Source organism: Sciurus carolinensis, chromosome 2, assembly GCF_902686445.1.
Source record: "Sciurus carolinensis chromosome 2, mSciCar1.2, whole genome shotgun sequence".
NCBI classification, from domain to species: Eukaryota; Metazoa; Chordata; class Mammalia; order Rodentia; family Sciuridae; genus Sciurus; species Sciurus carolinensis.
The window spans coordinates 99678410-99700038 of NC_062214.1; the positions used below are offsets into that span (position 1 = coordinate 99678410).

The 21629-nt window shown below is 34.1% G+C and overlaps 1 protein-coding gene across 1 annotated transcript in view; it reads right to left on the reverse strand.

Moving 5' to 3' along the window:
- Window positions 1–21629, reverse strand: part of Unc13c (unc-13 homolog C) — a 613741-nt gene that overhangs the window by 361444 nt on the left and 230668 nt on the right. Inside the window, 3 exon segments of the mRNA XM_047537684.1 lie at window positions 3740–3811; window positions 4961–4966; window positions 5999–6077. Of these exon segments, the coding sequence (XP_047393640.1) occupies window positions 3740–3811; window positions 4961–4966; window positions 5999–6077 (157 nt within the window).

A 21629-nucleotide genomic window follows, 5' to 3' on the forward strand; every position in this document is an offset into this window, starting at 1 on the left:
GTATGATTTAAATTGCACAAGTATTTTAGAAATCACACTTATAATATCAATTTAGTGGTCTTAAATTTGAAAGTCTAGGAAAAGGGGCGTAGGTATGCAGGTAAGTAGTAAAGTGCTTGCCTCACATGCATGAAGGCATGGATTCAATTCCCAGTAACACACACACACACACACACACACACACACACACACACGCACAAATAGGGGGAAAAAGATGACTTTCTGGAACAAATATAAATGATTGAAATGAATTCACTAACTCAAGAGCAAATGTTTAAAGAACATGGGTTATAATCACTATATCAAATAAATTGATTCAGTAGTCAAATAACCACCCTCAAATTAAGCATCAAATACACATCAAGTCCAGATGGCTTCAGAGGCAAGTTTTGCCAGCCCTTCAAGGTACAGCAATTTATTTATGCAAACCATTCCAGAGAAACTCAAAAAAAGAAAAGCTCCCCAGCTTCTTTTACAAAAACTAGTTTAATATTGATGTAAAAATTGTTCAAAGATACAGCAAACCATATGCTAATTTTACTTATGCACATAGAGTTAAAAAATTGTATTGTTAGTAATGATAGAGCAAATCAAGGACAAGAAAGTTTCCATAACTTGACTGAGGCCTCACTGCTAATTAATGGTGGAATTCAACCAACATGAACCTCAAGCCAAAGACTGTGCTCATGAAGAAAGATAGAATTAGGACCAATAGCAATATTTATAAGCAAGACATAATATTTACACTGGGCATGATTACTGCTGGTTTCCATGTCAGCATTCCCTGAACAGGAATCTAAGCCTCAACTTCAAAGGACAGAGTGACACACTAGCATTCATGAAGGCAGTACTGGCCCACATCTGGCATTTGACATGAGAACCCTTTCTTTCCTTGAAAAGGATGACTGAGGTTTTTATCATCTATTTCTTTAATTAAAATTGAATTGCAATCATTTGATATTTCTCACATGACCAAGACATTTTTCTTCATGTAAAGGCAAATATTTTATGCTTTCACTTCGAGGGTGCCTAGGAAGACTTTCAGCACTGAAGTGTGGAAGTTGTTCACTTCAGCATTTGCGTTAGCTAGCTGCCCATATAATGACTGAATATGACAGCTTGTCAAAAGTGACATTTAATATGCCTGTTGTACAGAAGTCATATTTCATTTACTTTTTGAGACATGGGCCCCAGGGAAATGGGCTTTGTGAATCTGAGAGGGAGCTAATGGACTCTATTCATCCAACCAACACCCACAGAGATGTTGTTTAGTTAGGTCTTCTGAAACTAAGCAAGTAAAGTGAAGTTTTTTAAGTTGCTGTTAAGTGTATCAGTAGCTAATTTACCCATGATATGAGGACATATTCCCTGTTCAGGGACTCAGAAAATGTAGCAGCATTCCACTAACTTATAATGCTTTCCTGTTAATTTTTCATAGGGATCAGTATTCATAGTTCAAATGCCATATTTCAAAATATAAGAAAGAAAATGTACAGGTGTTTATCAATAAAATTCTTTAATTTTGATTATTTCCTCAAAAACAAAAGAACAGATGCTTCAAGATTCAGCAACTATGTACCATGGGGTTTACACCAGAAGATGCATCATTGTCTTGTATGCAAACTATACTCAAAATATTGCAAGGCATCATAAATCTCATACATAAGACTGAAACCCTGGGAATGTGGTCACCTTTTTATAATCTTCTTGCACAATGGATAATATATTAACTCGATGTAGATCCTGAATATTCAAATGGACATGCTCAATGAATATAAAGGGCCTTCCCATCCTTTCACACTTGTTTTTGTTTTTGGTTTTGGTAGCAAGGATTGAACCCAGAGGTACTTTACCACAGAACCACATCCCCAGCCCTTTTTTAAAACTTTTTATTTTGAGACAGGATTTCACTAAGTTGCCTAGGTTCTCACTAAGTTGCTCAGGCTGGCCTTGAACCTATGATCCTCTTGCCTTAGCCTCCCAAGTGATTGGGATTAAAGGTGTGTGCCACCACACCCAGAGTCCTTTCCTACTTCTGAACAGATTTGTGTGTATTGGGGTTGGGAGATCTTGTTGATAGAAAGAACTAGGAGAGGTTGACTTTGGGATGGTGGGTGACACTGATGGGAGGGGAGAATGAGAAATACAGATATAAATAATTATCTTTAGTTGACAAGCATATAGAAAGTTCAAACAAGAAATGCAATATTGGCAGCAGTTTTACTCAATAAAAATGACAAAGTTGCTAAAATTGGGAAAGGTAGGAGACATTAGTTCCTAGAGGGGAGTTCACAGATAAATCGTCTTGAGTAAATAAATCCCCAGCTGAGAGTGAAGGATGGTGCTACCACTGCACAGTACACAAGGCACAAATACTGGGAGTTTTAAAAACATCCCTCATGCCCAGGCTATATACCTGGAGCCAATTAAATCAGAATTGCTGGGAGTGAGACCCAGGCATTGGTATGTTTTAAAGCTCCCTCAGGTGTTCTAATGAGCCAAATTTAAGAATTGCTGACCTAGATATTTGCAGCCTACTTTATCTTCTAATCAGGCTGGTTCTTTCATTCAGTAAGAATTTACAAAGCATTGACCTCATGCCTGACAGTATACTAAGCAATGATGATGAAAGCATTTCATAAGAGCAATAAAAAAGATTCAGTGCTACCCTGAACAAAAGATTATGTAAAATAATCAAATTAAATATAATAAAAAGAAAGACAGTGTCTCATAGGTATTGTTCACTATGCCCTATACTATGCCAAACATTAAGCATCCCTCCCTAATCCTCTCAGTTTTATTATCACCTCACTTTATAGGTGACGAAACTCAGACTCAGAACTTGCAAACTTGTAGGATACAACAATGCACTGGAAGACACACACATAGCAGTCTTCACTTGTAACCATACTGATATTATGAAGTTCATGATTAAATGCTATCAAAGCCCATAGGAAGAAACTAATAATTCAACCAGGAGGGTAGGGGTGTATTTGGGGAAAGTGTCATAAAAGAGGTAAAATTTAAACCCTAAATGTAATGTTATTAGGGTTTCATATATATATATATATATATATATATAATATATATATATATATATATATTTTATATATATATATATTTATATATATATATATAGGATATATATTTTATATATATATATATAAAATATATATATATATATATTGTGGAATGGGCCTGAATCATAGTTGATTCTGGGTGGTTCTTTGAGTTCTTTACAGCTCTCTCGAATATTCCTCCATATGTAGCCAGGAGATTTTCTTCCAGTTGCCCATTTTATTTACCAAGAATTATTATACCCAGATTCACATTCCTCACTTAAGGCTGGTAATAAAAGTAATCCTAAATAAGTCAAGTTCCTTTAGTTTCCACACCTTTAAAATAGAGTCATCATTAACTGCTCCTATCCTATATATATATATATATATATATATATATATATATATAGGATATATATTTTATATATATATATATTTATATATATATAAATATAAATATATATATATATATATATTTTCATATATATATATGAAAAGCAGAGGAGAATTGGCATAATAGTAAAGCTAAAGTCCTAAGGCAGTATTTTGGGGCAGGCTTTCCAAGCCGCCAGTTATTCCCCAAACTTTGGAATAAACATTACAAATGAGTGGTTCAAGCAGAATGGTTTTGCTCCTGTGACCATGATCAACATATAATTAGTAATTGATACTGCACCTACCAGTTCCTCATTGTTTAGTGATGTCCTAATTACCATAGCCAGGGAGAGACCAGATTTCCGGGCAGCCAAGGTCTAAAATAAACAGAATTATGACTTATTAATACATGGGGAGGTTGTCATGGACATCATGCTCAGCAGAATGTGAAAATGCAAGAATAGAAGGTATCGCTGTTCACTTTTTAGTCAACAAGGACCTGCTTGCTCAGTAGTTCATTAGTTCATTCAAAACATGCACTCAGAGGACATTGAAGCTGGAAAGAACCCTGTAGGTCATCAAACACAACCTCTACTTGGTACATGTGAAACTCAGGACCAACAAGGCCAGGTGATTTGCCCAAAGTTTCCAGGCTAGCAAGAGGTTTCTAGACCTGTTATTCCTCAACCTATTCACGGTCTCATTTCTTATAAAATGTGACCATGTATACTGAGCTAGACTGATTTGTGGAATGGGCCTGAATCATAGTTGATTCTGGGTGGTTCTTTGAGTTCTTTATAGCTCTCTCGAATATTCCTCCATATGTAGCCAGGAGATTTTCTTCCAGTTGCCCATTTTATTTACCAAGAATTATTATACCCAGATTCACATTCCTCACTTAAGGCTGGTAATAAAAGTAATCCTAAATAAGTCAAGTTCCTTTAGTTTCCACACCTTTAAAATAGAGTCATCATTAACTGCTCCTATCCAAAATATGTGTGATATAGTAACTCAGCAATGCCATAGAGAATTTTGAAAATCAGAAGTTCCAAGTGGGAATGTTAAATAGGTTATTCCTTTAGGAGAAAAGGGAAGTCATAGTGGAATAAAACATTGCTGATCATACCTATAGTACCATCTGGTCTTAAATATATCTCCTAAGGGTTATGAAGCCAAGTCCTAAAGTTCTACATGTATCCAAGTAAGAAAGTCACTCTTCCCCCATAATGTGTTAACCTAGAGAAGGCTTATTTCTAAAGGTTTATTCAAGATAATATTCATCTCTGATCAGTAATTGCCCCTAAATTTATGTCTGTAATCTATTTTAGTCTGCTTGCCTTTCTTGTATACATAATTGGGTTTCTCAGAATTGAACTAGATGTTAAATTCTTGGAGAACCCACATTTTTGATTCTTGTATGTTTCTGTCTTTTATTTTCCCATCTTTCCCTCTTTTACCTCTAGTAAGGGCAGAGTATATGTGAGAAGAGTGTCAAATAATAATCAAATAAATTGAAAAGCACTTACCATGGCCTGAAGATTCCGGGAGTGAAAGGAAAAAAGTTTAAATAATTAAACATAGAAAAGATAAGAAGATTATAACAATGTTAAATTAGTCTAACTCTTTAAAATTATGTCTACACTATAATGACAGGAATCTTAGATTTAATTGTACTGACACATCATGCTTTCCAGGCAGGATCTTATTTTAAAATCAAATTGAAGGCTTTCAGATAAAGGTATTTTTAGAAAATTAAAAACTGCTGGTACAAAAAATTGTGCCTATTATTGCCTATATGTATATTTATGTTTCTTTATGGGAAAATACATTTTTCATGTCATAAACTATTAAGAATACTCTATGACCATACAATGTGGCAACATTTTGAATGATAGAAAATAAATACTATTTTTCCATGTTGATGGGCTTCTTTCTTTATACTCTAATACAGACCACTATCCCACTATCAGTTCTTTGCTTTTCTACTTTTTCCCCAGAATATTTCAATAAAGCAGAGTAAGTTATTCAGAATCATGTTCAGAGCTAATAAAAATGTTAATGACTTGGGAACCATGGTTTTCTTGGCATAGGAGAAGAGCTTATTAATTTGGCTAGAATTGGCTTTAATATATTATAAAAAATGATTAATATTATCTGCTTCCTTTACAAAGTATTCAAGTCTACTGAATTAAGTTGAAGAAGTTTAAATCAACCATTAGACTTAGCCTACTAAACTTGTAGTCCTTCACAACACTGAACATATCAAAGTCCAGCAACTCATTTGGCATGCTGTGTGTTTTCTTTTAGCTCAATTTTAGAGTCATTTTAACTGGATTTGTAATTATAACTAATATCAAAAGTAGTTGAAAGGTTAGAGTTATTTCTCCCATTAAATACATTTTAAAGAAATAATAAATGAAAGACTTGGTAGACTCTGACCTCATATATTTTATTCCATGAAGTATTTACAAACTAGATAGTTAAACAAGAAGGACAACATTATAGTTTAATAAAGAAAAAGTCAATACATGCAATCAGAAAAAAATTAAACAGGAGTAACTTACCACATCTCGTACAATAGGCAAAGTTTTTTTCCTGCGAAGATCTGGCATACTGTCGATACCATAAAGTCCCCTCCCAGCCCTGAAAGAGGGCAAAAAAGAAATGATTTTAATGAGTACAATGACTTCATATGAGAAAAAAAATCCACTGTTATTTGTATAAAGGCTGTAAAAAGTTCACATGGATGCCATGGTTTTCAATTAATTCCTAAAGTAACAGATCCAACAGACTCCAGGACTTTGAGCAGTGTCTGAGAGAAACTCTAACTACCATGTAAGCTGAACTTTCTTGCTTAGGGAGTTCAATGTGTTAGAATTTTAAGATGTACATAGCCTAGTTAGATACACTATTTTTTTTTTCTTCAGTAACACAGAGGTGAATCAAAATTGTTAAGCATATGGAAGTCTACAGCTCCAGAATGAAACAGAATCAAAGCATCCTTTGCAACTTTGGTCTGTCTGAAATAGAAAAGAAATTACCTTTATTATAAAAATACCATTTTTCTGTGTGCTGCATCTTCACAGATTCAATTCCAAAATGGCATCTCAAGAAGCCACGGACAAATTTAAAATATTAATGATTACCCTTAAATTGGAAGATCCACTTACCTGAATTTATCTCATGGATAAATGCATGGGATTAAGATAATTTATTGTATAAGGATGTTCACTAAAGCATTTTTTTCATCATAGCAACAAAAGCTAATAGTCACTGATAGTACATTGATTAAATAAATTTATGGGAAGAATGCAATAATTAAAGTGGATGAGGTGAAAATTTACACATGTATATGAAAAATACTCCTAACAGAGAAAACAATGTTTGCATTTTAATAATTTTAGTAAGATCACATGTGTGTATGGTTATATAAATGCAAAAGTATCTAACGGATGTTTATCAAACTTAAAACTGTACTTACCTCCATGGAGTAAAACAGGATTAGAAATAAAGAAGACTCTTGCTATGTTATAGATGTGGAATAATGTGTCATTTTGCAAGTAAAAGAATTTTAAAAGATGAATCTTTATGTTTCTTGAGAAGAGAATTTAATACATCGAGTTTAATTATTTTACTGCATCAATCTAGCCACCTTGTACAATCAAGAAGGTATTAAAATAACAGATAATTTCTCCTTATTCCACTTGATATACAAACCTCTTGCAGATCTCTTGCTCAGGATCAGCTTATTCACCATAAGCAACAGTTCATGCCTCATGGTGGCAGCTGGACAATTCTGTCTTTGTAATGGGATATAACTAGCAATAACAACTTATCAGTGTTTTAGACTACAATTTTCCATAGATGGCCTCTATGTTGCTGCTGCTTATCTTGATAAAGGGCAACATTTTTTTCTTACTGGATTTTTCTTTGTAGCTATAGCCTTAACTCCACTACTTTTTGTGGTCTCAAGTACTACTAGATTGGTAATTTTGGAGAAATCACTAACTTCATCATACAACTTGTATAAAATAATAATATAATAAAAACAATAGTAATGAAGAAAACGGTAATGCATGAGTAGTAACAGTGTCATTACGGACATGCAAAATCAAACATGAAATATTAAAACTATTGCAGACGTGTAAGAAGGATGTTGATGTTCAACAAGTCATTCCTACATTCATGCACTTCAGTAGAAAGCTGCCTTTAGATCACAGGATAAAGGAGAGGAGCAAATGTGAAGCAGAGATCATGAAAGATGAAAGAAGAGAGAGAAAGAAGAAAAGAAGGGATGAGAACATGTGTAGTGAGGAGAGATGACATTTAACAAACACTCCATCATTGCATGCTAAAGAAGCTGATGCTTGAGCCAGGCTCTGTACTGTGCCTGTATGCCTAGCTACTTGAGAGGCTCAGACAGAAAAATTTCCTGAGGCTAGGAGTCAGAGGTTGGCCTGGGCAACACAGACCCTTTCTCAAAAAATAAAGAAAAAAAAATGAATTTAATACTTTTTCCTCTCATTGCCCAGATTAATGCCAATGGGCACACTGAGCCAAGTGCTGTTAAAAATCACAGTGAGTTAAAGCTTGAGAATTTGGGTCACAAAAAAGAACTATTTCTTTGTCTTTTTCCCCCTTTTTTTCATCTTTTGATAATAGTTTTGTGTTTTCATAGTTTCCATTTTATCATTATTACACGTTTAGTTGACAAATAATAATTGTGTATATTTATGGGGTGGAATGTGATGTTTTAATCTATGTATGCATTGTGGAAAGATTCAATCAAGCTAAATGACACATCCTTCATCTCACCAACTAATCATCATTTTGTGCTAAGAATGTTAAAAGCTCTTCTGAACTTCAAGAAACTGTCAGATTGGGAAAGGGAAATAAAGAAATGATCTTATTTTTTCTTAACACCCATCTTCAGAAAGCACACCCACAACCCATTAGTGTAAGCTCTTCCTTCACTCCTGTCTTCTTTCCATATTTGTCCTCTCCACACCAATTCAGGCTTGATACTCTCACATCTAAAACATCAAGCATGTGGGAAGTCAGCTATGTGAATTGGTTTAAGGAATGATTCTTCCAGTATTGTTTGCTCCACTCTTAGTCTATGATTCCAGTTAATTTCTACTTTCTCCCATCTGTGAATAATACTAATAATAACATTAAGTATATATTAACAAATATCCTTCCACTACATTGCATATCAATTATAATTTGCTGTCAAGTATTTTGAAATGTTTTGACTCTTTATGTAACTTTTATAGCTATGTAAAGAAACACAATCAATTGAGATAATGATTGAGAAAGTGATTTTATGAACTGTAAAGTGTTATATAAATTAAGTGATTGTTTCCTTCCTATTGATAATTTTTTTCTTTCATCATTTCCTTCTTTTCATTGAACTTAATTCAGATTCCAAAAGTGTCCTCTGAATTTTGATCCAGTCCTATACAAACAATTGCACACATGTGTTTTCATGAGCCTGACATATCACACCTATGTTTGTCTCATCAGAGCACAGATATTCAAGGACCAAGGCTAAATTTGAGCTGAATGGGATAAGGAGCCCAAGTTGGAAGGCATGCATCCAAAATTCACCTCTGGCTTTTCTGATCTTGCCGTTTAATTTCACTTAAATTTTGTATCTTGGAAACTTGAAACACAATAAAATGCTCTTAACCATCACAGGCTCAAAAATGCCCCTTTTAAAAAAATCAGGTTGTGTTCTCTCTTTCTTTTACATTTTCATCATTACTATAAATTGTTGAAATAAACATTTTCCCAAGGATGACCATCAAATAATAATAAAGCTTTTATTGCAAACCTAGACCTTAAAAAAAGTCTTCCCTACTGGCCAAACCTCATGAGTAGAGAAGCACTGATAAGTATTGTGAAGCTCTCCACAGATGTAAAAATGTCTTTTGTAATATTTATTGCAATACTTTCTAATCAGGAAAAATATGGGAAAGAGTAAGTAAAAATTGATGAAGACTGGAAATATCAGTAGATAAATAAATCATTGACTTTGTAAGCAAGAGGTCAGATTCATACACAAAGTTAAATCTAGAAGAAACTATCTAGGATTAATGATGAGGGGGTCAGGAGGTAGTCATAAAAACCAGCCATTGTAGACAAGTAACTCTGAAGGTGAGGTCTGTTTCTGGGAAGAATTTGTTTTATTTCAGCCCTTTTTGACAGAGATTGGATACTATAGATTGTAGACAACAAACTAGCTGAAGATGGTTAATATTTATGTGGTTTTACCAGGTACCAAATAAAATGCTAACAATCATAGTAAACATTGTCCCAATACTTATTGTTCTAAGCACCCTGCTTGGATTACCTCAGTTTATTCTATAAAATTCCAAAGAAATGCAGGAACAATTATTTCCTTCATTTTTTAAATGAGGAGATGGAGACACAGAATCCTTCAGAACTGTCTAAAAGGCACTACCTAGAAATGGCAGTGGCAGGATTTGAACCTATGCTCTATGGCTCCTCATGCGGCACTGCTTAAATGATTGGATCATCCCATATCTACAACATTGGTATGCATTGGGGCTGAAAATCCTATTTTACATTTAATGAGACTAAAGTTAAACAACATATGTAGGTCTGAATCAAACACTCAGAATATGGCAGATTTCCATTGCAGGATTATATTGTCTTAAATCTAATGTTTTTAAGAGCAAGCAAGGTTTTTGCTAGAAGGAAATAAGTGTCATGCCCAGTTGATCCAGGGGAGCTGCTATCATTTGGTTATTTTTCAATATTTCAATAGAGTAATACCTTCTCATCAGAACTCCTATTTCACTGTGTAAGTGGTTACAATTCTCCCCAGAGGACTCTTCTCCAACTACTCTACTGTTCTCTCTAGGAACAAATCTAAAAGGGACTTTCAGACTACAGGCATTACAAATGGATAAAAAGGTGAGGAAATCTATGGAAATATCTGGAAAGTCAAGAATCATATAAAATTGAAAAAAATGGATATTATTTTATAGATTAATCAAGATGAGTTCTAATTCAATATTTGCTCTATTAGTTTTTAGAAATTAATATTTTAATTAAAAAATCATAGTTTTACATTTATGGTATACAATGTGATGATTTGATTCATACATAATGAGGGATGATTGAATCAAGCTAGTAAATATGTCCTTCATCTCATTTATTTATTATTTTCATGGTGAGACCTTTAAAATGAACTCTCACCCAATATTAGTATTTTCAGTGTTTTTTATTTCTTTGTTCTTTTCATAATATTAAGCATAATATACAGAATTCAATAAAATATGATGCTTGACTTAGAGTATTAGTCATCTTGGTACAAATAAACATAATGCAAATTCTTTAAATACATTCTGCAAATTTTTAAAAATACAATATTTAGATAACAAAAGGATTATTTTACTGATAAAAGCACATATTAATTATTTTCAATCAAAATTGATCTGATAACTTATTGAATGTTTAGAGATTGGAAAAGAACTCCAAGAAGGCATTAGGATAGTATCACATGAAAATTGATAGTACATATAAAAAAGGTAGGTATACAAAAAAGTGCACATCACTAATCAGCAGGGATTAGTGAGATCCACAATGAGATAGCATTTCATACCTGTCAGAATGACTATTTTCAAAAAGACAAAACAGTGAGGATGTGGAGAAAAGGAGCCCTTGCATGCTGATAGGAATGTAAAATACTAGTCTAGTCATTTTGAAAAATATGGAGTTTCCTCAGAAAGTTAAAAATTACAATTATGATATGATCCAGCAGCCCACTACTAGGTGTATATCCAAAGGAAGCGAAATCAATATGTCAAAGAGATGCCTGCCCTCAACACTTCAACATATCGGCATAGGCACTGGTTTCCTTAACAAGACTCCTAAAGTGCAAGGGAAAAAAAAAAAAAAAAAAACAGAAAACAACAACAACAAAAAACACAAGAATCAATAAGTAGGATGGCATCAAGTTAATAAGCTTCTACACAGCAAAGGAAACAAGAGTGTGAAGAAAGAGCCTACAGAATGGAAAAAGATCTTTGCCACATGCACCCTCAGACAGGGGATGAATATCTAGAATATATAAAGGACTCAAAAAACTTAACACCAAAACAAACAGATAAATAACCCAAATAATAAATGGGCAATGAAGTAAACAGACTCTTCTCAAAAGAAGAAATACAAATGGCCAACAAATACACGAAAAAATGTTGAACACCTCTACTAATCAAGTAAATTAAAATCAAAACTACATTGAGATTTTATCTCACTCCAGTCTGAATGCCAATGATTAAGAGTAGAAATAATAATAAATGAGGTGAGGATGTGGGGGAAAAGAAACTCTCGTGTGTTGTTGGTGAGACTGAAAATTAGTGCAACCACTCTGCAAAGTAGTATGAAGATGCCTCAAAACCTAGAAATGAAACCATCATAATGACCTAGCTAACCCATTCTTCAGTGTTTATCCCAAAGAACTTAAGTCGGCATACTATACTGATACAGCCACATTACTGTTTGTAGCAGCACAATTCACAATAGCCAAATTATGGAGCCAGCCCAGATTCCCATAAAATTACCCTAAAATTTCAGTTAGTAAGAACACATTTAAGAGATCTATTCTACAACATGGTGATATAAATATTATATTGTTTTCTTAAAAAATACTAAGTGGACCTTGTGTTCTTAACACATAAAGGATAACTATATGAGGTAATGCCTATGCTAATCAGCAGATTTTGTCATCCACAATGTATGTGCACTTGACAACATGATGTTGCACACTATAAATACATACAAACATCTGTCAATTTAAGAAGCAATGAAAATGAACCAAAGATGAGATGATTTTAGAAAGAAAAAAAGTCAAGCAGGTTTTTCAAAGTCAATCTTTCTGCATATGGGACAAAGGTATTTTATTTCCAGAAGTGAATGGTTAATGATGAATTGGCTAATATTCATAGACAGCTAATTTCCATTAGAAATCAGAAAATTGGTAGACTCTGTTTATGTCAAAATAGTTGTTAAGCTAATCGAAGAATACAGTCCTAAAATACCAAATGTATAGTGCTTGTTTATTTCTATGTTACAAATCAATCAGATAGGGCTGTGCAATTAATCATTTTAGCATTATGGAACACTAAGGGATTGTAAAAGATTAATAATGAATCATTCTAAATCGTTTTACCTTAATACAACTATATTTTGAAAACAACCCTTTTTAAATAGCTATTCTATTTCAGACTTTTGAAGACAAATCTTTGTATCCATCTAGCTATTTAGTGCTAAACACACAATACCCCATTTTACTTAACATTATATATTTTACCAACACTTAGCAAGATTTTCCTGATGATCTTTATATACTTTATTTATTCACCTGCCAAATATTAGCTAATCAAGATGTTTTCTTCCCACCCACCCCACTTTTTCTATTATTATCAAAACTGAATGAATATCTGTGTCTGTATAATTGATGCTTCATCCACACAACATAGGATTAATCACTAATTCCTGAAGTTTTTTTTATTCCATTTTCATCAAAGCTAAGATACCATCTGTTGTACAATACAGCATTTGTTTATATACTATTATGAAAAATCCAATTAAATTATAACACCAGGCTTTCTTAGCAATTTTAATTCAAATTTAGAGTACTTTTAAAGCTACCTAATCTATGAAACAGATTTTTGTCATTTATTAATCATTTTGCATATTTATGTAAAGCAAAGTATAAACAAAATTAATTTTTATTCCTTTAGTTCTCATTCAGAGTCCAACCTTTTGGAGTAACTCTTCAAATCAGATTTTCTAATGTGTGGGACATTTTCTAAATCACTGTCTTCTAAGTCCCTAAAAGCATTGTTCATTGGTATTATGCCCCTGTGCTCCTTGCTCAAGCAGCAGATAGCTGTGCTGCTGGTTATGATGCTGGAAGTCTCTTGATCTTACCAAGAGCCCAAAGGAGACAAAATGGACTCCTACACTTCCTCACATCATCCTTTTTTCTTAAAACTAAAATATTAGGACACTGGAGTTGCCTGGCTGCTATGCCACCAGTAAATAGATCTTCCAAGACATTTTTACCTGAGTTTGCAGATGTGCAGGCAATGACACTCTGACAACTGTTGCTTATTGATAATTTAAAACACATCGGTTACTAAGATGCATCTTAGTCTGTTACAATGTATAAAGATGTATGTTGCAGAATTGTTAAAATAGAGTATTTGGGCATCTGTTACCTCCTGAACCCTACTAGGGCCCTATCCCAGGTCCTAATCTCTTAGCTTTGTCTGCACGCCCCATCGCCCCTTTTTTTCATTTTTGCTAGACCTTTTTCCCAATTGCCATCAGAAATACTTTCCCTATAAAACAAATCTAAAAATGTCTTTTTCATATTTAATATGTGTTACTGCTTACAGGAACTAGAACAAATTCCTGTACATCCCAGTGAGGTAGGGTTGCCTCTATAATCTCATCTCCTCTGATTTCTACTCCCTATTGCAGCCATTCTGAACTCCCTGCAGATTCTCTGAGGTATCATACTGTTCCACTTGGCTGTTTATACTACAGGGTCCCTGCTATTGACACTAGCATAGGCCAATGTCGACTTATTTCTCAAACAAAACATTAACATTCATTGATTCATATTGTACATGTAAGTACCTTCTCCCCATTACAACCAAGTATCCTCTGAGTATGCCTTAACATCAGGCATTCTCAGTGGGAGGAAATGGGAAGAGAGGAAGGAGAAATAAAGACCTGACTCTCCAAAGTGCTTTCAGCTCCCATGTGGGTTGAATGGTATCTGTTATTGACAGGAGAATGTCCTACATTTTAGTTGAACTGAGGCCCAAAATGTCTGAGAACAATTGTTCTAAGTCTTCTGTAATAGCTTCTGGAATACTTCACTCTATTTATTTGTTTACAAAAAATGTCCCCACTAAAATAGATAATTCAAAAAATTAAGAAATACACTTTACTCATTTGTACTTCCCTAGAACCAACTCTGGCATGTGGAAGGGATGAATGGAAACTGATAGGGTAAATAAACAAACCTTGACCCAGAGAAATTTCACAGTAAGTAAATCAAGGTCTTTGTTCCAAAAGTAGGATTTTTATCTCTGAAATAATATCTGGAAAGAGCAGGAAGGAAGTCTGTGGATCAGGAATAAAGTCAGGGGGTCTCAAACTAAAGAGGGATTATTAGCAAGGATTTGGTCACAGGGAAAAAGATAACCTAGGAAGGACTAGGGCAGTAAATTATTTTTAAACCTCTATGTTATCTCCTATGGAAAATGGGAACAATACCTGCTTTACAGCATTGTTGAGAACATTGAGATAATGCATGTAAGTAGACTCAGTAATATTGGTAGCACTTATTTTATTACAGGATTTTGTAGACAAGAATAATACTGAATTTAATTGAATGTATGCTGGTGCTCCACAGCCTTAGAGTTAGTCACATCCCTCCAAACTAAGGATTAGATTAGCAACTGAGTCTCTGGCAGACATGAAATTGTAGGTAGCTATTTACATAAAAAAGAAAGAGAGGAGCAGAAAGCCAAGGTTATGGTAGTGCCCTACATTGTGTTCTGAGCTGTTAACTTCCTCTTTGATTCAGCTTTGGTCCAGACTTATTTCTCTGCTGGTCTTTGGCTATCACTTTAGCCTTAAAAATGCAACATTGTTCCTTAGCTTGTTGTTTGCAAAGTCCCTATCTATCATCTATTCACTCATTTAATTTTTATCAAGCAAGTTTCATGGATGACCCAAGTAAATTCATTTTTCTGTTAATTCTAATCTCAGAAAAACACTGCTTTTATTCACTCAAATATTTTTTCAGATTGGTATCAAAATAGAAATAAACTTCAAGGAATAAAGTTTCTTTCCAGCATTAACCATTCTAGACTCCCTATTTTCTCCTCAGTAGCTCCCAGATTTTCTTAACTTTGATCATAAAGTAGGTTTTTTTTTTTTCATTGTAAATCACTCACAGTACTCTAAAATAATCTTGATTAGAGACAAATGTGCCATCTCTCAATAATAGCAGCATAGTCATATTTCCTCTTTCCATGGAGTAATCACTAGTTCCTTGGTTGAACACAAAGTGAATTAATTGGGATGCATTTAGAGATCATGGTTACATGGAAAATATATAATAAAATTATGCTCAGTTGAACAATACTGTTCATGCCTGAGGAGCAAGACAAAATTGAAACTTAAAGAGGGTACAGCATATCCATATCTTTTATCTCATGCATTCTGGGCATGTATTAATAGAATAGTGAACAGGCATGACCCATCATTCAAAAATGTTTTCTTTTCTCTCACTGTCTTGTTTTCCCTCTCTTTCCCTTTCTCTAATTCACGTAGCACATTTATATATGAAGTGATGCCATTGAAGTAAAGGAGCATATCTATTCTGCTGAGTGCTAGGAATACGGCAAACATCAATAATTAGTTTTTAAATGTTTTAAAACATTTCCACAAACCCACGAGCACTTTCAAGACAAGGAATCAATTTTAGAACCAATTATTTCCCCTGCATGCTTTAAAATGTCTCCTTTTGATTTCACTGTTTTCTATATCACTTGAACAAAGAGTTCTAAAATTCTAAGTAACAGTTAATCTGTGTCAAAAATGAAGCAACCTAGGGAATTATATATTCTAAATTTTTGTATTTTAGTGATGTGAAAACTGAACTACAATGAATTTAAAAGTTCATGTAAGATACCTGGACTATTGTCAACAAGTTAGAAATACTCAGGGCTCCAGACATTTACTTCAGTTCTGACCTTTTCTTTGTCCCTAATATCCAAGAGGAATTGAGCCTTATCTATCTTACTTCATGATCTCAATATCTCAGTCTCTCACTTGCTACTTCTTTTATTTTGGGATCATCACATATATTAGTTGTGAATTTTATAGAGCTATGCCTGGAATTATTTTCATTGACTTTCTACTAACCAATTTCCCCAACTCTGCTTTATCAGTTTTGATTCATTTTAAACAAAACTGTCACATCCATCTTCCAGGTTTTTAGCCGTGAGACTAACATGGTGAAAGCAATGTTTTAAGAAGACGGTCTGGTAGCACTGTTCATGATGGATTGGAGGACGAATAAAGGAGACAGAGATGGTCTCAAAGACTGTTGAAGTAATCCTGGATTCCTTAATGGGTTTCTAATAAGGGTCTTGACTGGGATGGCTTTACCACTTTCTTTTTAAACCTCCTCATTCCACTTTTTGAACCTTAGTAAAATTCCCAATTCAAGCTGCTATAATATTTTAAAGAGTAAATGGCCTTGTTGTCAAAGAGAGGCTTTGTATTCTACTAAATTACTTTCTCCTTTCTTGGGCAGTTGACCTCTTAAAGCTCCATAATGCTTTTAACACTTTAGGCAGGCAGGCTTTCTTTCTTTCTTTCTTTCTTTCTTTCTTTCTTTCTTTCTTTCTTTCTTTCTTTCTTTCTTTCTTTCTTTTCTTTTTCCCAACTGCTTGTTCCTTTGAAACATGGTTTCAGAAGTACTGACTATCTCATTTTTCAACTTTATTTTTAAAAAGCTAAATGCCTTTTTTAAACTTTCAAAGAAATAAGGGGGATGTGAAAGATACTCTATTCTGGTGGAAGGGGTGATTGCAAATTATATTTCCAATGATTAAAAAAAATTTCATAGTGAGACAAATAACCAAATGGTTCAAGGTTTTTCTTCTGAGTTAAGGAAGTAAAAACCTAAGTAAGTAAAAACCTAAGTGCAGTTTTTAACACTCTCCTAAAATTTTTCTCAATGTTAGGCCTGGGGACAAGGTCAGATATCAGGAGGAATAGGCTTCTAACAATACAATTACAATATATACCTACAAGGATTCTTTTCCTTAACAAATTATTTATCAAGTAGACAATATAGCCTTTTTAGGCTTGCAATGCCCAAAATCTTTTTTATCCCTCCCATATAAGTACCATGTATTTGAAGCCATTATCATAGGCCACAGAAAAGAAAACAAATAAAAATGCAGTCCCCAAGCTTTCTCATAATTAAGGACTAATTATTATTTGAAAGCATTTTTCTTTAATTAAAATTCATGCTATGTTGGATCTTGATTTAGGATGCTAGTTTTTAACCTTCTGTAGTAAAAATACAGTTGAATGTATAAATGATCCTTGGTTCCGAGCTAATTTTCTTAGTAATCTCTAGAAAATTTCACCATCCATTTACACATAGTTTTTAAAGCATAATCACTCATAATTAACAAAAACCAGCTTCTTAATAGGCTTGATTGAAATGTCAATAAGTAGAATCAAATATCCAATAGCAAAAAAACTATTATTTCACAAAGTAGAGTTCTTCTAGTTATGCTGTTATTTAGAAGTTTGCTGCATAGCCAAACTCCTGAAGTTTTTAACAATGCCCCTCCTACCAGTAATAAAAATTATCAGCACTTGATGGCACAGGATAAGGCTATTAGGCAGTTCACAGATTTTCACAGCCCAAGTACCTCCAATTATTAGACAAAGTTTCTTTTTTTTGCTTTTTGTATTTCTTTTTTTTTCTTTTTTTAATTTGTTCAAATTAGTTATACATGATAATAGAATGCACTTTGGCCAATCATAACCAGTCATGTAGTCATATATGTACATAGGGTAATAATGATCTATTCACTCTACTACCCTTCCTACCCCTGTACCCTCTTCCATGCTGACAGGAACACAAAACATAAACCATGCTCTAATATAGACTCAAGTCACATTTGACCCAGTGGTTTTAACATCACTGGATAGTATCAAAAAAGGCCTTTCAGGCCCAGCTCACCTCAAATGATAAAGAGTGAAGAAGAGTACTCTGTATCCTTCTGTAAGTGCTGCATTTGCCACTGAGACAACTGACTCACATCTTGGTTGTATGCTATCCCATGATTGCATGTTAGTTTAAGAGAATTATGGGATTCTTAAAATTAAAATCTGATTTTGCAAAAGCAACATACATACTAGATATTGCCTTAATCAATTGCCAAACAATGAATGGATGTGATAGGGATTCTAAATGATCCAAACATTCAAGGATAGAATACTAGAATATTATAGTATCAATGGTATTTTAAAAGATTCTCTGACCACTGATTCCCATTCTGTAATTTAGATAGCTCAATAGTTCATCCTGTGCCTTTTCTTCCCTGGATATGTGATCTCAACTCCTACAACTGATAGCTTTCTGGCACCTTTTAAAGAGAACATTCACCTCTGAAACTGTCAAGCATGGCTACCTGTTATGCTTGGAAAGTTACAAAATAATTACCTGCTACAAAATAATTTGTCTGCAACCCACGAAGGTACTCAAGGGAGTGATTACCCAGAATTGTGCGAATGATCAGAAGCTTACAAAGTTAACAAGATTCAACTGCATGCTCTTAAATAACTTTATTTAATAGCCAAAGACCAATTCAACCATGCTATCACTGCACTTGATTTATTCCTTTTATAACATACAGGTAGATAAAGATATTTGCTCATATATGACTTTCTCCAGATTATGGACTTCTCAAAAACAGAAAACATGTACAATATAATTTTTATCTCTGGTATTTAGCACAGGACTTTGCAAATATTACCTAGTAAATAAATAATAAAACTAATGAATAGAATCCCTTTCTTTAATGAAAGATTCCTTACTAAAACATATACATGTGCTTGTGCACACCCATACACATGCACAGAAATCTGGAGTAATTAGAAATTAAAGATTGTCCCAGTTTTTTGCCTCATGGTTTAGAATGAAGATTGTTGTTTTAATAGGTATGATTCTCTGAAAATTGGAAAATAAACAAATCCATTATTTCTTGAGTGCAAATGTTTTCTTACTGTTCTTAGCATAGGGGCAATTTTGCTTCCTTGAGGTAATCAGGAGTTAAACAGAATAAGTACTATTTGTTCCTAGTGGATATGCCTTGCATTTTCAGGTACAGCTGCTGCAACTAAATGATGCTTTATTAAACACACACACATAACCACAAAGTAATTACAGCTATTAAAAACAAACAAATCCATCTATGTTTAACTTAATGTGTAATCAACTCTGCTTGCAGACTGTCAAACTAGTATTCTAAGAAACATTTTTTAAAGACAATACTTCAAACAAACAAACAAACAAACCTAGATCTAATTAGGGTGAAGTAAAAGGAGGGAACTGGACTATGCAGATTTGGAGGATTTGACTGTTCTGACTCAGAAAACACAAAAAGGGAAGACCTCATTTACTCTGCTCAGATCCTGTAAGGCGCACCTTATCACATATATGATTTTCTACCTTCTTTCGATGTTATCTTGATACTGGAGTTGAGTCTCAGTGATCATATATGATTCTCTGGATTCAGGTAACAATCACCTGGCCAGTATGGTAATGTGAAAACAGCATGTTTATGAACGCGTTCAATAACACAAAATGATTTTTATATATGTACACAAACATATATATATATATACACACACACACACATGAACCTTTCCCTTAGGTGCATGCCTGCCTGATTTGTCTACAACACCTATCACCTGTATCTCTCTTGAGCAGTTTGGCATGATGAAAGCTTACATACTTACCTTTTTGTGATTAATTCACCTTGGGAAACAAGGTAGAGAGACCAACTGTCAAATTTAAAAAATAAACTGGAGACAATATAGAAGGGAACAAAAGTAACAAACTTACACCAGTTTGCCAGTGCTGGTCACAGAATATAAAAGTTCCTGGAATCACAAATTAACCACTTTGTCTCTTGGTGCAAGCTAAAGTTTTTGAACCAATGAAAATTAGAACCCCACATAAAATAAGTGGGTTTTAAGGGTGAATGAGTCAATAAGAAGTAACCCCTTGCTTCTGATCATAATAGTATTGTGGGGGATGGAAACTAAGGTTTGATCCAATGTAGGTCCTGCTCAGAGGCTAGACAGCTGTGATGCAAACTGATTCCCTGTGATCTTCATGTAGAAAAAGCAACTCCAATGGGATTTGCCAAAGATGATATATTACGAGAAACCCCAGTAGCATTGCACCCACCATTTTGTTCAAACTGAGGAAGAACATTTGGAAAAAGGATGAGAGATTGAGGTGAATGATTTGTCAGAGCTGTCACTTCCACTCTGTACAAACACAGACAGTAGTGCATTGATCCTATGTAGTACAGCCAGTCCCATGACTCTGGAGAGCAGATTGCACATATTTCCTCATTTCCATGTTCAGAGATGCTACACTGATAGCTTTCAATTGACCTTGGTTAGATAATTTAGACCAGTCAAATAGGTCTTTTATTTTTAGGATCCCTTATTCCTTCATTTTTAACTGGACAGTTAGTGGTGAAATATCAACCAGCACAGTACTAACCACAACTCTTGCTAATATCCCAATAATAACTCCTGTAATTTGCCACTTCACTGAAAGAACTAACTCCTTTGTTCCCCTTTATCTCTACCTTTGATTGACATGATCTCTTAGCATCTTTCTAATTATCTTTGTACAAATGATTTAGTTCTTAAAAATAGGCATCTTTCTCAGAAACTCAATTGAAAGGGAAGTCAGAATATATGTATCCAGAAAGAGTCACATAATTTACAGTGATGACTTCAATTTGGGACTCTTTTGGTTTGATTCCGTGGTCAAATTAATTCACTTCAGCATTAACTGAGTTACTAGTATATATATAGACTAAGTGCTGTAGTGAAAGACAATTATTCTGAAAGGTCTTTTGAGTTTCTGTGCATCTTGCTCATGGAATCACTGACTTTTGGACTTTTGTAGGGTCTACTCTGGATTTATTTGTTAAGAAGTATAAAAATGTGATTCTCTCTGTGAGTCAAAGTCTGGCTTCATTTGCTTTTAAGAATGTAGTACATCAGGCTTAGAAACTGATGCAAATCCACCACCTATGTGTCAACCTAGGTCCACCTCCGAGTGACACTGTGAGACCTAGGGGACAAGGAAAACTGATGCAAACATGAAGTTCATGCTGCCTGCTGTGGCATGAGTAATCAAATCCCTTGTCTCTGACCCAAGAGACTGCTATCTTCTGACAGCTATGCAACTGTAATAGGCTAACTTCTCAGTCTGCAAGTGGGTAAAGTACCAAAGCCATTCAGGTTTTTGACAGGAAAAGCCCAAAACAAGTTATTTCTTGAACTTTAGGAGACATAAAC